We start from the raw sequence: 14,976 nt of genomic DNA on the forward strand, positions 1-14,976 counted from the left end.
AGATTGGTAATTTATTCGAAAATAGAGCAAATTAGTAGAAATGGAAGGAGTGTAAGTACTAATACTCGTTTAACATTCTACTAGCATTTAACAACAAATTAAATAAAGCTTAACATTTTCAAATTAAATAACGTAACACGGCAACTAGAAAGAGTCTGTTATGATGCTCCACAAATTTCTTCAAGCTTGTGTAAAAACGGGTGAAATTTCCTCGAAAGAGGCCATGGATAAAATGACGAAATAATGCTTAATACCTGCACCATGCACTCTACATTTATGTGTGAGAGAGTCCCAACAAGAGGTAAACAGATTTAGCGTAATATTACAATTCTATTCTAGGAATAAAGCTAAAAAATTATCAAAATGGACTTACGAAGAGATATTAACGCCAATATGGCGGATGAACTAAAAATACGATGTTGAAGACTTCTGCAAAAGCAAATTATATCGATTTGCTCTAATTCCAGACACACTCCACACACATTCCGAGTATATAGTTTTACGATATTCCTATATATCTGCTGCTTTATCACAACGAAATTCACTGTCTTTTATTCCCAACAAGATATAGCACAACACGAACTCGGTAAGCAAAGCTTCAGAAGAATATCAGACATGGCGGCCAAACAAGAGTGACGAGCGTCTTTAGTCATAAACTTGATATGGCACATAATTAGCTCTGGAAAAGAAAATATTGTAAAATCGTCATAGAAATATGGTAAAAACGCATGTATTTCATTATTTCATGTACTGATGACAAATGCTATCATAGCTATTGTGAGATTTATTTCACACAAGACTAGTAGGACAGTTTTAAACGCGAAGACTCCGACGGAGACTGAAACCACAGACAATAGTTTACCATAAACATACGCTTAACTCTATAGTCTATTACACAGGTTCTATAGCGTGGGCAACATTCCAAGTTATTGATCGGTGGAGTTTGAATTTCCAGATAGGCTGTAATTATAGTTTGTCAAAGGAATGTCTCATTTAAAAACATAGACAGAGATAATCATACTATCTTTGTCTTACACTAGTACTAGCACCCAAAAGAAAAGGATGAGTATAGTATAGTTTTTTTTGTTATTATTGACTGACAAATTGGTTTGACCAACTATAATTCGGTTTTGATCAAAGGGGGCCCGATCAAAGCCGACCTCGGGTCCGATGACTCTTTCTAGCACTTGCTAGCAAAGCTTGCTAGGGTCGTTTGCCATTTCACAAAAGGGCGCGCACGAGCAACTTTTGTCTCCGTACTTTTTGTGTTTTTCATACTGATAGCCAATTTAGACTCTCGCGCTAGCCACGAGACGAGCCGCGAGCCACGAGACGAGCCGCGAGCCCACCGCTTACACTCGCGTCTCGTGGCGCGGCTCCAAAGAGTAGTATAATATATATAGCTGGTCAACCAAATCTTGTCAGTAAAAAAAGGCGCGAAATTCAAATTTTCTATGGGACGATATCCCAAAGAGTAGTATAATATATATATATATGAGAAAGAGAGCCCTCTCGTGGAACTTTTTTGTATCCATTATGAAGCGCCATCTGTAAATCTGAACACACAATATTAACGTCAATATTCATACCTACAGGGCCTGTTTACACATAGATTAATGTTTAATATGAGTTCATACATTTGCTACAAATGTATAAACTCACACTAAACATTAATCAATGTGTAAACAGGGTCATATATAATTTGTTATATCAAGAGTTTATATCCCTTCGCGCCTACATTTTTCAAATTTGCCGCCTTTTTCTACTGTCAAGATCTGGTTGAACAAGTATATATGGGCCCAACCCAATACATTTCCCGACTCTTCTTTTTCCGAACATAGTCTACCTTTTCAATATCGAGTATTAATTTATGGTCGGTCAGCCCTCCGCGCCTAGATTTTTTTAAATTTGCCACTTTTTTCTACTGACGGAATTGGCTTGACATACTATAAGTAGGGTACGAAAAATCTGTAGAGCCCATTATTATTCCTTCTGTCAACTGTCATGCATGTTAAACGTCAATGCCACCCTACGAATTATGAATGTTTTAGTGGTGAAAGGAATCGGGAACGAAAGATCGACTGCGTTAAGTTAAATCAGTGTCCTCGATGCGATTATATAAATTGATATTGACTATACTATAACTATCCTGATAACATTTTATGTCTGTAGAGTTTAACATTTTGCCAATTATTAATTTTATTTGGTCGTTCAATTCTTAACATTTTATAAGGTAAGTTTATAAGTTGTGTTATAATGCTTAAGATTCATACATATTAGGGCTAATTGACTATTTAATTAGACGGTAATAATAATGTATACATAAATCATTTAGGGACCTGTTGGTTTAGTGTTTGTATTTGAATGTACTACTGCAATTGTGTAATGCATACCAGACAACAGCTCTACAGTAAGAGGTACTTGACTGGTTAGTTAGATAATTGTAAGTGAAAGGACTCGTGTAGTCCGCGTATTACCTTTGCGCTCGCCGGTCGTTTTCTTTCATGTTACTTTAATTACATTTCAATAGACTTTTAGTTAACAGTTTCATGAATTATTATTTTTTATTGTGCTGTTTATTTACTACAAATTAGAGTAAGTAACTATGATTTATATTGTATATAAATAAATCAATTTAGCTAATGATAGTTTATTCGATGAAGTTTTTAATAGGTTAGTATAGTTTGTAATTGTTATCAATGCTTAACCTGTTATTAGTGTGTGAACTGTGAAATGACAACAAATCATTATTGAATTATTTATTTATAAACACTAGAGGTTATAGTATTTCAATTGTGAAATAAATTAAATTATATACATGTATATTAGATTTTGTAATCTGTCAAAAGTATTGCACAAAAAATATTAGACACAGCTTAAACTTTGCAGTGTTACTTTAGTGGTAGTAAAAATCTTAATCTGGATCTTCAGTATTTAAATTACATTAATCTGTCAGTATTTAAAGTACAAAATTACATTTTATTAATGCATGGGTAATACATATAAAATAAACAATTAATGTTGTATCATATCTTTGTTGCATGGCTTAGTTACATGTCACACTGCACTCCTAGCACATGATTGGCGCGAGAGTATCTCGCGGCGAGATAGACTACCCGTCTGTTTCTAATTATGTTAATAAAAGAGGGACGGGTAGTCTATCTCGCCGCGAGATACTCTCGCACCAATCATGTGCTAGCCCGACTGGTCTTACATAGACCTATTCAAAATTTTCAACAACACAGTTTGATTTATAAACTCTTAATTTGATTTAATAACAGTTTTGAAACAATGTAGTTTTCAAACTTGTATGTTTGTAATAACAAATGAGCTGTCGTATGTTCAATGGCTCAGCTCATATGTTTTGCAGACATTAAATATGGCATCTGGTTTTCATGAGACCGTATTTCAGACCTTTAACATGGCACACAGTCAGCATGAGCATCATCACTCGGGTCATGAACACATGGAGCACCATGACATGAATCAAGCAGATTATGTGAGTGAATATAGCTTATAATAATCCTATGCTGGCCGGTTTCGGCCACGGCGACTGGGGTCGTACTAGTTATCGAGAGTGACGATCATAAGCTCTTAGGTGGCCTCCAGACCTCATATCATGTAAATAATCTAACAACTCTTTAATATTAATAATAACTTATAACATGACATTAAAGCTCTCCAAAGCCCCTCTATGTGTTGGTTCTAAATCCACGCAATAAGCCTTTCAAAAGACTGGGATTTACAGGCCCGTGAAATCCAAAATGGAGAAACATAATAACTTATAATTACAATTGACAAGACTTATACATATACTCAAACTGTACGTAAGGATCCTGATTGTCCACTGTCCAACCATTATAATATGGTTGAGCACTTCTGTAGTTTCAATAAAACGGCAAAGATTTATGTTAGATAAATGCTAATCAATCAATAATCATGATAAGTGTTTTTAAAAGTAATTATAAACATGTTTATTTAATGATAATACCATGTTTTTTTTTTAAATTACAGACAATTATGAATGAAGGTATTAATTCAACCTTAAGACAAGGCACCGGAGATCATCAAAGTCATGATCATGCTTCCCATGGTTCAATGATGGCTATGACTGTAAGTATTACCAAATGTAGTAGTAACAATACTTATAGGTTTAAACTAAGCTGACACAGTTACTAAATGTATACTATAAAATATTGTGTTTTACATTCACAGTTTTCATAGTTCATAGTTTTGTAGTGATATAGATTATGTCACCTTGTAGTTGACTGTAAGTCTAATGAGCGTAAGCTTTGAGGGAAACCTCATTACCATTTGTCCATTGAGAACCCATTCTTAACGCCAAACAATGACCTGTTTACCGAATAGTTACTAAACAATGTACTACCAAAGGTAAACAGTTAGTAACTAAGAACAATGACTCCTGCCTTTAGTCGAAAAATAAGCTACATTCTGGACTCTATCGCACTCGTAACTGAGCAAAAACATGCGTCTTTAACCTTTTGCCGCCCAGAGACCTACAAAAAGGTCTCCTGTTCCATTCTAATTTGAACTTTGTGTTGACAAAATAAAATTTCATTTTGCTTGGCAAGGTTTTGACGTATGGGCGGCTAGAGGCTAACACAAAAACATACTATTGCCCTCTCTCTATTTTCCGATCCTACCCCTTTAAGACGGTAGTGGACGACGGCTTCTCCACACAAACGTAGTCCCCATTTTCCTCCCTGCTCAACTGAAACTTTACCAACGTTAAACATTTGTTTTCTAGTTCCATGGCGGATATGTGGAGACAATCCTCTTCTCCTGGTGGGATGTAAAAGAAATCGCACCATTCATTGGCTCATTCATAGCAATCTTCATCATGGCTTTGCTATACGAAGGGTAATTTTTATAATAAACTTCAATTAAAATGATTTTATCATGCGTGATGGTTGCATAATGAAGTTGTTTTGTTTCAGGCTTAAATATTACAGAAAGCATCTGCTGTGGAAATCGTATGCTGGTCTCCAGTACTGCGCGGTGTCGCCACCTGACAAGGGTGTCCAAAACATATGCAGCCCTGATGAACCTCAAGTTATACAGTTGAGTATAGACGTTATGTTAAAACTTTCGAAACTATACTATGGCTACCTTCCTTATCTCGCTGCTACTCGTTCTACTTTGTTCAAAATCTGTCGTAGTTACAGTCACGTCTGAAAATATCGATGCGAACTATCGATTTGTCCGTATTCCATATCATATCCGTATGTCCGTATCGATATTTTCAGATGTAACTGTACAAAGGGTCCGCAGGCCTGATGATATAAAACCGTAATTAATACTCCTTAGTCATAACATAACATAAAACTTTAAGAGACTCAATAAGTAAAATGTTTGTTGATACCTTTCTTACAAATACGTAAGTCTAAATAACAGATAATGACAAACTATTAACACATTCAGTGCCAGAAACCCGACTATCGGGTATTTTATGATTTCGTTCCCAGGCCGGACGACCCGATAGTCGGGATCGTACTTCCCGTTGACCTAGAACTACAAAATTTGGCAAGTACTTAATATCTTCTTACAAATACAGGGAAAAACCTCAACCATTTAATCTGTAAAAAATAAAAATAATGTAAAAAATAAGTTAAATTTGTACGGAGCCCTTGGTGGGCGAGTCCGACTCGCACTTGTCCGGGTTTTTTAATTATCGTTGTCACGCGGCATATCAATTTCCGTTTCATATAAATTGCCTTTAACTTTGTTACATAATCGAAAACCAGTTTATATCGTGGAGTCGATATACTGTACTATGTCCTCTGTATTTGCATAGGTTTTAGTACCAATTAGGTACTAATGAGTTTACCTAAATGTTTTTTAGCAAATACGAGGGATTGAAAAATGAAACATCGATAAACCTGTTATCGATAAGCAAAGCTAGTCAAAGATATATAAAAGAAAATTATACCTAATGAGTTTTGACTCACCGAAATGTTACAAGAATACATATAATTAATAACTCGACTAATGCAAATGGACAATATACCTACTTTATCATTTCTCATGCTCTGAAAGAGGGTCATAGTTGTTCTGAAAGGTGTGCAGAAAATGATACGTTTCTGCACTAAAGCACTTTACGTTCCAAGTACATGTTTGTAATATATTTTTTACGATAAACAATTGAAATTTGGGTTTAAATAGATTTGTTATACAATTTCCATTCTGTTATTTTACTCCCCGTTCTACAAATAACGATACCTTTGCCTAAATTATTTAGGGTACCTTCCTTACTACCACCTTCAAGAAATACTATAAAAAATAATACTTTGCCATGTTTAAAAAAAACACATGCAATTTACTTTCCTCGTACTTATTCGACATAAAAAATAGACGAAAGTGTTTAACTCGGGTGAAAGGCGTCATTTCAGCCTCGGAGTCAATACTCCAATTAGCCAATGCTAACTAACTACCTCTGCAGAATTGAGTCCCTTTTATCCCTTGGTTAACAATCTACTATTTCTCTGTATACTCGTAATAGTACCTGAATATAAAAATGAATACAATACTATTGTATGAAGTATACAGTATACCCACTACTACTGACTATAAGTCATAAAAATTAACAAAGATAGGCTACGTGTCCTATATTTCGCGGTAGCTATCATCTTTATTTACGTATCGATAACAGTTATGTCGATATGTCAATCCCTCGTTATTGCTAGAAAAAGTCCTAGGTATTCATGAGATGTCTGTTGCTATCTGCATTTACTAATTACCTAATTACATAGTCTCTTGAAGTTATTCCTACTGCAGCTATCGAAGTGGATGATATGGTAAAAAAGTTTACATGTTAACGTATTCCGGGCTCTCGACTCGACTGTGTAGTCTTAATACTGCGTCGACCGTTCATAGGAATTGTGTTTTCTAATAAACCAACTAATTTCTGTATAAATCAGTATATATCCATATCCTTGTCCTACTGATTTCCCAACTTTTGGTCTTTGTCCCATAGTTTTGACTTTATCGTCTAAACAGAAAAATGTGGCCACCATTTGCCATTTAGTTGACATGTCACAAAGACCAAAAGTTGGGGAATCAGTAGGACTACAATATTAATAAATGTAAGTATCAACTGATTTATACAGAAATTAATTTATTTATTTGAAAACACAATTCCCCTAACGAGGGGTACCTGTGCCTCTGGACGGTCGACGCAAATCTTACTTATGGTCGTCAGCCCTTTTGGGTTTCAGGAATCAAAGCTTTTTGCATTCTAGTGCGTATTAAGCACTCAGTAGGGGCTAATCAGAATAATCGAAAGCGTTTACCCTTCCACAATACGGCTTTTATCAATTGAGAATTTGCAATCCGTTAATAAAAAGAGAGAAAAATGGAGACAACGTTAGTATTGAGAAGCACCGGTCACGTGACTTCGTCCAGTCTTTCTTATGAAATAATTTGTTAACCTGTTTGCCGTCATTGACTTGATATAAAGTCAATGTATTTCGTGCCTATATGGGTTGCCTACGTGCAATTGTTGACATGGCGGCGAAAGGGTGAATCAATTGCATCTGTATATCAGAGTTTAACGTACCCAACATATACCTGATATATTTACCTATTACATACATAGTATATCCAACTAATTGATATCTTATCTTGCTGATATCCAGTTAGCAGCCATTCGTAAACAACGCGTTTTGTAACAACTCCTTTTAAGAGGATAGTGGACGAACGTTTCTATGTAGGTATAACTACCTATATAAAAGTAGTCCCCTTTTACCACTCTGGATATAATGGAAATAAAATGTAGGTACATGGTAATTTTCGTAACACAATGGAATCAATTAACTATACTATATCCGTCCTACACATCGGTATCAAAGTGTTGTAGATTATGTTTTTTATTAACAATAATAAATATTGTTGTCATACGAGTAGGCAATGCACAGCACGCTCACATATCACTTCATAGCTTTTTCAAATGAAAATGTAGAGCTTTGTTCTGAAGTTGCACATGTACACGTACTTATATAATAATTATTTATTATACCTACTTACTAAAAATGTTAATTTCTGGGTATCCCATTAAAATCATACAGGGACCAACAGATTAAAATCAAATCGGTGCCAACTGGAATTTTTATTGACGTGAGCTCCATGGACAAGATATTGGTATTTTATTATAATCCTGGAACTACGCGCCATCTAATTGTAACTTTGCCCGTTTATCCTTTTTGAATCGCTTCGCCGCCTGGATGATCCATGCAGCATCTTAGTGGTCTTAGTGGTCGCTCGACGTCGGCGATTCACACCCACTCCCCGTCTCGCGTCAACGCGTCATCCACATTTTCCCCGTCCACATCACTATTTCCCTTTTAAATAATAGTTTTAATTAATTTCATAAATTATTATGAAATATTCATGACATTTCTTCGATTGGTCACATAATTAATTTTAGTAGGTATCCGATATCGACTGTTCTTTGCGAACGTGATTCGTTTCACGTCCCGTCCACTGTTTACTTTTTTATAATCTCTTTTGTCTTGTATGTGAATGTAAACTTTTTATTCTTGACGACGTAATCCCACTTTCATAACCAACAGCTCCGAAATATGCCTATTGGTAGTTAAATTTAATCAATGTTATATAACACATTTTTTTCTTTTAAGGCCGGTGCCGCATGCTCTGGAAAGGAATGTGTAAGTAACCTTATTTATTAAGTCATTCATAGCTATGTACAGTTAGCAGCAGATGTGGGCGAAGTTTCCAAAATGATCTGAACACAACTTTATTAGAATAGAATAGAATAGAAAAACTTTATTTGGTGTAAAACATAAAACTTAACTAATTATGAGAGTAACAGTGTCTGCAGACCATTTTGATGGTTGGAACACCTTTGCTGTTGACTGTACGTAAAATTTTAATTAGCTGGCTAGAGTAAACTGACGTTGATAGGCGTGAAGTTAACCCTTATCAATATCATTAACTATAAAATTTAACCAATTAGTCCGCAATTATTTGTTAAAACAACTGGCAGTTTACTATAGTACCCTAGATTGAATAGAAAGAGTAACAGTTTAATCAAATAAATCGGCTGAAGTCTTTTCGACACTATAGGATCTATACACACTAGGTATATACCTACCTATATTCAGCCACATAATATAGTTTAGTAAATAACATAAAACCTTACTGACATAAAGATAAAATAACAAATTTTAATCTGCTGACTATATAATTAAAAGTACCTAACCCATGTCTCATTATTTTTTCCACCATAGTTAATAAGTGTGTATAGTAGGTGGACATAGGTCAGTTAGTAGTACGATATCAAAAGCAGTAATCGATCGCACGCCTGCAGGCTATATTATAACTGAGATATTATCTCTGAGCCCGTTACTTATTTTTGTTAGATTGATATGCCGACAAGCGAGCAGGCCTAATGTTCGATAGTTTCAATTGCATGTACCTACTTAGTTTAGATTCGTGAGCAGTAGTTGAGCGTCGAATGCTGAGTCATACTAAAAATATATACATTTTTCTTAAAGAATAGTATGTTGTATTCGTGAAATTTAGGAAATGGACTCTAATGTAATGGTATTATGGGAGATTTGTGGAATTAATTTGTCTCGTCCGTCACAGCTAATGCGCTTCGAAACTTTTGGACTGATCGAGTTTAAAATCAGTGTTTAACGGTCCTGTACCTATATACAGTATGGTTGCACTTTTATGTCATGCGTCCCGCTCTCACTCTCATAGGTGTAGAACGCGAGTATTGTGATGTTGACAGACTATAAAAGTGCGACCATCGTTATCCGTAAAATTGCAACGCAATTAATTGATAAGAGTTGTTGTGTGTCTCGACAGACCGACGATGTTAAGCGGCGCGCACGCCTACCAAACCGTGCTTCACGGTCTCCAGGTGTTCATCAGCTACATGCTCATGCTCGTGTTCATGACGTACAACACGTGGCTCTGCGTGGCCGTCGTGCTGGGCTCGGCCACGGGCTACTTCCTCTTCGGCTGGCGCGAGTCCGTCGTCGTAGACTTCACCGAACACTGTCACTGACACAAACTCAAATAACGGGGTCGGGTGACGCAAAATACGTTATACTGAATGAGATCCGGATTGGCTATGGACGAACAATATAAAGCATAGTGTTTATTTTTAAGCATATACGTCCGCTGTTTAGATTACACATACCCATACCTATTGTAGGTACCTAAAATGTAATTATTAAGTTAAAATTTAAAGTAAAGTATTATTAGAGAGTTGAAAAATTGAGCTTGGCCTAAAGACACCTACACAGTACGTATTTAGGGATGAAGCATTGTTTAATGTCCTTGTTATAACAGAATACTATGGCTAAGCTTATTCTGTAAAATTATTCCATGAATTACATTCCTCTTATTGTCAAAATAAATTCCTTAGCTAAGTGAAAATACCAAGTTAAATACAAGGTATTTATTTTGGTGGAGGTGTGATATTTTATATGCACAAGAACATGTAAAGATACATAAAATTATTTATTTGCTAGTTACTTGGTATTTACACTAAGAATTAAGGTATGTATTTTGGCGGTAAGAAACTGTTTTTATCCGATAACATTTTAGTAATCATTATATTTACCAAATAAAAAGCCTAGTGTAAAAACCAAATATTTGCAACATTTTCTTGCATCTCGTACTCAAATGACGAGCCACCAAAATTCCTTGCAATGTAAATATGTGTATTTGTATATACCTAATACTTTAGACGCCCGGGATAACGCATTATATTGTTCGTCATTAGCTGAATTGGAGATGATCATTTTGCATACGTCTTTTGTGTCATCCTGTGTGAGATGACACAGGAGTACAGAAACTGAACAGAGATATATTTTCTGTACTGTGAAACATTACTACAATCGCGCGCTTGCGCTTCTCTCTGGCTGCGCGTGCGGCAGTAGTGTACACAGCACGGTTTTACGACGCTGTTACTTAACTCTTGTGGTTATAGTGATTTAGCACCCGCGAGGAGACGCGAGGCATAGCGTTAAATTTCATGCTTATGTAAGTTATGTAATTTGTTTATTGGAAATTTGCCGCTGCGCCTATTAGTCTCGTTCACCGGTAAAGCACCTCCAGGTACCTACAGCACATCATGCCTGTGACTATTACAATACAAACTAGTATTAAAATATGTTAAATAATATCCTCGCTTTTTTGTTGCGTAGTTCAAATGAATATATAAATATCGTGTATAAAATAATTCATGTTTTAAGAGGACACATGTTGTTTAAGTACTTTTTGGGCGACGATTTTGATGTTTATTTTAGTACCAGTTATACCTTTATAGAATATTGTATATTTAGAATAATGATATGAATATAAACGCTTTGATCTGGAAAAACTTGTCTTATTTTTCAGGGAATAATATAATTGTAATATATATATATATATATATATATATATATATATATAATATACATACAGGGTGTCCCAAGAAGTAGTGATATACTGAAGCTGGGAGGTAGAGGACCTAGAGCGCTATCTGAATCACCCCCATGTATGTTCCGCGATTTTTTCGTATTTTCGGAGTTATGATTTTTTTTAATTTTTCACCTATCGCCGAGTATGATGAGATTTTTATTTATGGTGACGTGAATTATTGCGGTAGATGCTTGATTTTTTTTGTGTGCTAAGCTGATAGATAGGCCAATTCAGTATGGTAACATTTACTATCGTTAGATCTCTGAATGGAATTAAAAAAAAAATTAATGCCAAGAAAGATAAAATTACCCAGTATGTTCACAAATTCAAGGGCGCTTAAAAAAATAAAACATACTGGGTAAAAAAAAATATGTATATATATATTTTTTTTTATAAAAATGATTTATTCAGTAACATAGTAGATTAACAATATGCAGGTTGGTCTCTTTTTAAGCATACAAGATACCTGTGTCAAGAGACACCGCTCTTCCTTACTGGTTTACTAAGTACAATAACAGAGCAACGGTTGAAAGAAACAAAAATAGAAATAGAGAATATATAAATTATAATATATACCTATACAACATATTAGTGGTAGGTAGGGTTGCCAACCGTACTATATTATATAGTATTGTACTATATTTTGGCTCTCTGTACTATATACTTTTGGAAAAATATATAGTACGCTATAATACTATATTTCCGATTAAACGTATGTTACACTTATGTTTAGTATTTTATCTAAAAGTACCATATTTTTTTGAAATGTACTATATTTTTGATGCCCTATTCTGGAAAATACTATATTCTACCAAAAAATAGTTGGCAACCCTAGTGGTAGGTATACATGTAATAATGTCTTTATATCCTACTGTAGTGCTGAGCATACATAATAGGCTCGAATTCGAGTCAGAACTATAGAATTCAAAAAATAATTGTCAATATCAAGACTAGGAACTTTCACTCCAACTTCATTTAATAGATACTTTTACAATTAGTGATTGTGTCTTATTATTATTGATCACATCTCTAATTTCACTTTGCATACAACAGTTGACTAAATAAATTATTCTCCTAAGAAATGTTGCGATGTCTGTGACGACAGTGCTTCTTGAGATTAGAACTACTGTTGCACCTGTAGCTACATAGCTGGCAGCCATATGGTCTTTCTGATGTGTGAATTCTTCTGTGCACTTTCAGGGAATTGGCAAAGTTTGATCTGAATGTGCACTGATCACAAAGGAATGGTTTTTCCGATGTGTGTATCCTTTTGTGCTTGATGAGATTACAGGACAACTTGCAGGTGTACTTGCAATTGGGAAAGTTGCAGGTGTAGGGCTGATCTCTGTGAATGCTTAAATGCTTTCTATGTGCTTGTGGGCCGCTGCTTCTGAAATAAAAAATATGTCTTAAAAACAGCATAAGTACTAAGATTACTAAGGATACCAATTTTCTCAATTGACAGCTTTATTATTTACTCCTTTAGTTTAATATTATTTTAACAACAAACGGCATTGCAAAAAGTTACCTATGTGAGCACACATAACAAGTGATTTCAAGTGGCATTGGTTTTTCACACTTCTTTTCCCGTGTTGTTGTATTATTCTGTAAACAATACAAATAATATATTGAATCCGCTAATTCTAATTACTCGTGATTCTCATGAACTTAATCAGATTAAATTTTCACCCGCAACAAGCTTGTAGACGCCTGACTACTCTTCCCTGTCCACCAAAAGTAATCCCAGCTGCTCAACAATTTAATTTGAAAAATGTTTAATCACCAGAAAGCGACAGCATTTTATTTTCATGAAGATAAAATTCCAAGATTTATATTTTCAATTATATATTTAATTATTTATTTATTGATAAACTGCAATTGCCCAAATGCGATTTATCTTAAGGTGCAGGTGCATCCAGCCAGCCATATTGATTAAAATTGAATAATTTGTTGCATGAATTGAACAATATGATGCATTACCACAACTGCCATTTACCCTAAGCTAGTGTAGAAGGCTACAGTAAAAAAATACAATCTACTTATGTATGAAACATATTAGTTACCTGAACATCGTGTTGTTCTTCAGCATTTAAACTATTCTTATAATTATCATCCACATGAACACTGTCAGTTCCTTGAATACTCTGATAAGTGTTTGATAACTGAGGCTTTTCCAGGACTGAGTCGGTTTTGGAATTAACAACATCTTCAGTACTTGAGTCAATGTTAGAAACATGAATGCCAGAGTGGTTTCTTTTGTTAATATTATCACAGTCCTGTTTCCTTACTCGTCTTAATAATCGCGATATTATAGATTTCGGCTGTGGAGTAAACTTTATAGTTTTCTCGGATGTCGGCCTACCCCTTGCATTACTTCGAAGACTCTTTTTCGGTAGAGTAACTGGAGATGGTTCCAAAGGGTTATTTTCTTCCATTTTGGGTGTTCTATTGCCACTTTATGTAACTAAGTGATGCTCCTATGTAAACGTAAGCATTAAAGATATTGGATGATGGCATCAATAACATTTTTGTCCGGCTTGAATGATAAATAAAGGAATAAATATGAGAACATTTATTTTTTACTTGTGTTTACTTATATTTTGATTTGATTTGATAGGCCCGTCGGTCGGTGAGAACGTTTTTTTTTTTTTGGATTTTATGGCCTGGTTACGAGTCGGTGATCACACACTATATTGCATTGTTTTTGGTCCAGACCATAGATATAGCTGGTCAACCAAATCTTGTCAGTAAAAAAGGGCGCGAAATTCAAATTTTCTATGGGACGATATCACTTCGCGCCTACATTTTTCAAATTTGCCGCCTTTTTCTACTGTCAAGATCTGGTTGACCAAGTATATTTTACTATCCGGCCGGATACCGGATAGTAAAATTAACACATTTTGGGGTTAAAAATGGAATCTAAAAAACAGTCACGGTCATAATGCTAACGACACAGTAGATAGAAATGAATACGTAACCAATGTCACACAATACACTTCTTTGTTTACACAAAAATACGCGCGCGCACTTGTAACTGTAAACGAACTTACTACGTAAGTACGTAATAACATGATAAAACTCGTCGCTCCTAAAAATGTGTCCGCGCGAACGTTCACTATGAAATCATTGACAATTTTTTTATTATAGTGGGTAGACGTACTTTTACCCTCCATATATTTTATGAACATTGCTAAAGACAGTTGGAAGCAAATATTCATTATAAAACTTAATCGCGTGTAATTAAATTTTAAGTGTATTAAGTCCCGTTTTATGATTAATAATGTATAAAATTCGTGAAAATTTAAATCAGTTGGGAGCAATGTTGCTGTAGAAAAATGTTTTAATTTTTATTACTAGCAACTTTTTCTCAGAGGCCAAAGCACCTTGGAGGATACAACTAAACGGAGTAGCCATTAACAGGCTTTCCCCTCTGTCGAAAATAGGCGGCCAACGGTCATACACAATGTATGGACTGACGTTTATCTGACATGGCTATTTTTACGTTACGCATACATTTGA

General features: G+C 34.9%; 3 protein-coding genes across 8 annotated transcripts in view; 1 reads left to right on the top strand and 2 right to left on the bottom strand.

Moving 5' to 3' along the window:
- LOC134661088 (bromodomain-containing protein 3-like) overlaps positions 1-839 on the bottom strand; it is a 32,970-nt gene extending 32,131 nt beyond the window's left edge. For all 6 annotated transcript variants that reach the window (XM_063517012.1, XM_063517009.1, XM_063517008.1 and 3 more), the window contains exon 1: positions 374-839. The gene's annotated coding sequence lies outside the window, so the exon portion shown is untranslated. The remainder of the gene's footprint in view (positions 1-373) is intronic.
- Positions 840-2,451: 1,612 nt separating this feature from the next.
- Positions 2,452-10,187, top strand: LOC134661736 (high affinity copper uptake protein 1). Its single transcript, XM_063517916.1, has 7 exons — positions 2,452-2,595; positions 3,413-3,499; positions 4,015-4,113; positions 4,769-4,881; positions 4,959-5,081; positions 8,655-8,684; positions 9,853-10,187. Exons 2-7 carry the CDS (start codon positions 3,422-3,424, stop codon positions 10,052-10,054), a joined length of 645 nt encoding a protein of 214 aa, XP_063373986.1. The 5' UTR covers positions 2,452-2,595; positions 3,413-3,421; the 3' UTR covers positions 10,055-10,187.
- Positions 10,188-12,381: 2,194 nt separating this feature from the next.
- Positions 12,382-13,901, bottom strand: LOC134660616 (zinc finger protein 62 homolog). The gene is made up of 3 exons (XM_063516385.1): positions 13,521-13,901; positions 12,986-13,062; positions 12,382-12,847 (listed from the first exon to the last, which is right to left on the bottom strand). Exons 1-3 carry the CDS (start codon positions 13,890-13,892, stop codon positions 12,532-12,534), a joined length of 765 nt encoding a protein of 254 aa, XP_063372455.1. The 5' UTR covers positions 13,893-13,901; the 3' UTR covers positions 12,382-12,531.
- Between the last annotated feature and the right edge of the window lie 1,075 nt (positions 13,902-14,976).

Source organism: Cydia amplana, chromosome Z (genome assembly GCF_948474715.1).
Source record: "Cydia amplana chromosome Z, ilCydAmpl1.1, whole genome shotgun sequence".
Lineage (NCBI taxonomy): Eukaryota > Metazoa > Arthropoda > Insecta > Lepidoptera > Tortricidae > Cydia > Cydia amplana.

Excerpts from the sequence above, each read along its gene's own strand:
- LOC134661736 (XM_063517916.1), top strand. The coding sequence starts at position 3,422 with ATGGCACACAGTCAGCATGAGCATCATCACTCGGGTCATGAACACATG. Across the intron at positions 3,500-4,014 it reads ACATGAATCAAGCAGATTAT|ACAATTATGAATGAAGGTAT; the intron begins GTGAGTGAATAT and ends TTTAAATTACAG. Across the intron at positions 4,882-4,958 it reads ATGGCTTTGCTATACGAAGG|GCTTAAATATTACAGAAAGC; the intron begins GTAATTTTTATA and ends GTTTTGTTTCAG.
- LOC134660616 (XM_063516385.1), bottom strand. The coding sequence starts at position 13,892 with ATGGAAGAAAATAACCCTTTGGAACCATCTCCAGTTACTCTACCGAAA. Across the intron at positions 13,063-13,520 it reads AAGAACAACACGATGTTCAG|AATAATACAACAACACGGGA; the intron begins GTAACTAATATG and ends TATTGTTTACAG. Across the intron at positions 12,848-12,985 it reads TGTTATGTGTGCTCACATAG|AAGCAGCGGCCCACAAGCAC; the intron begins GTAACTTTTTGC and ends TTTTTATTTCAG.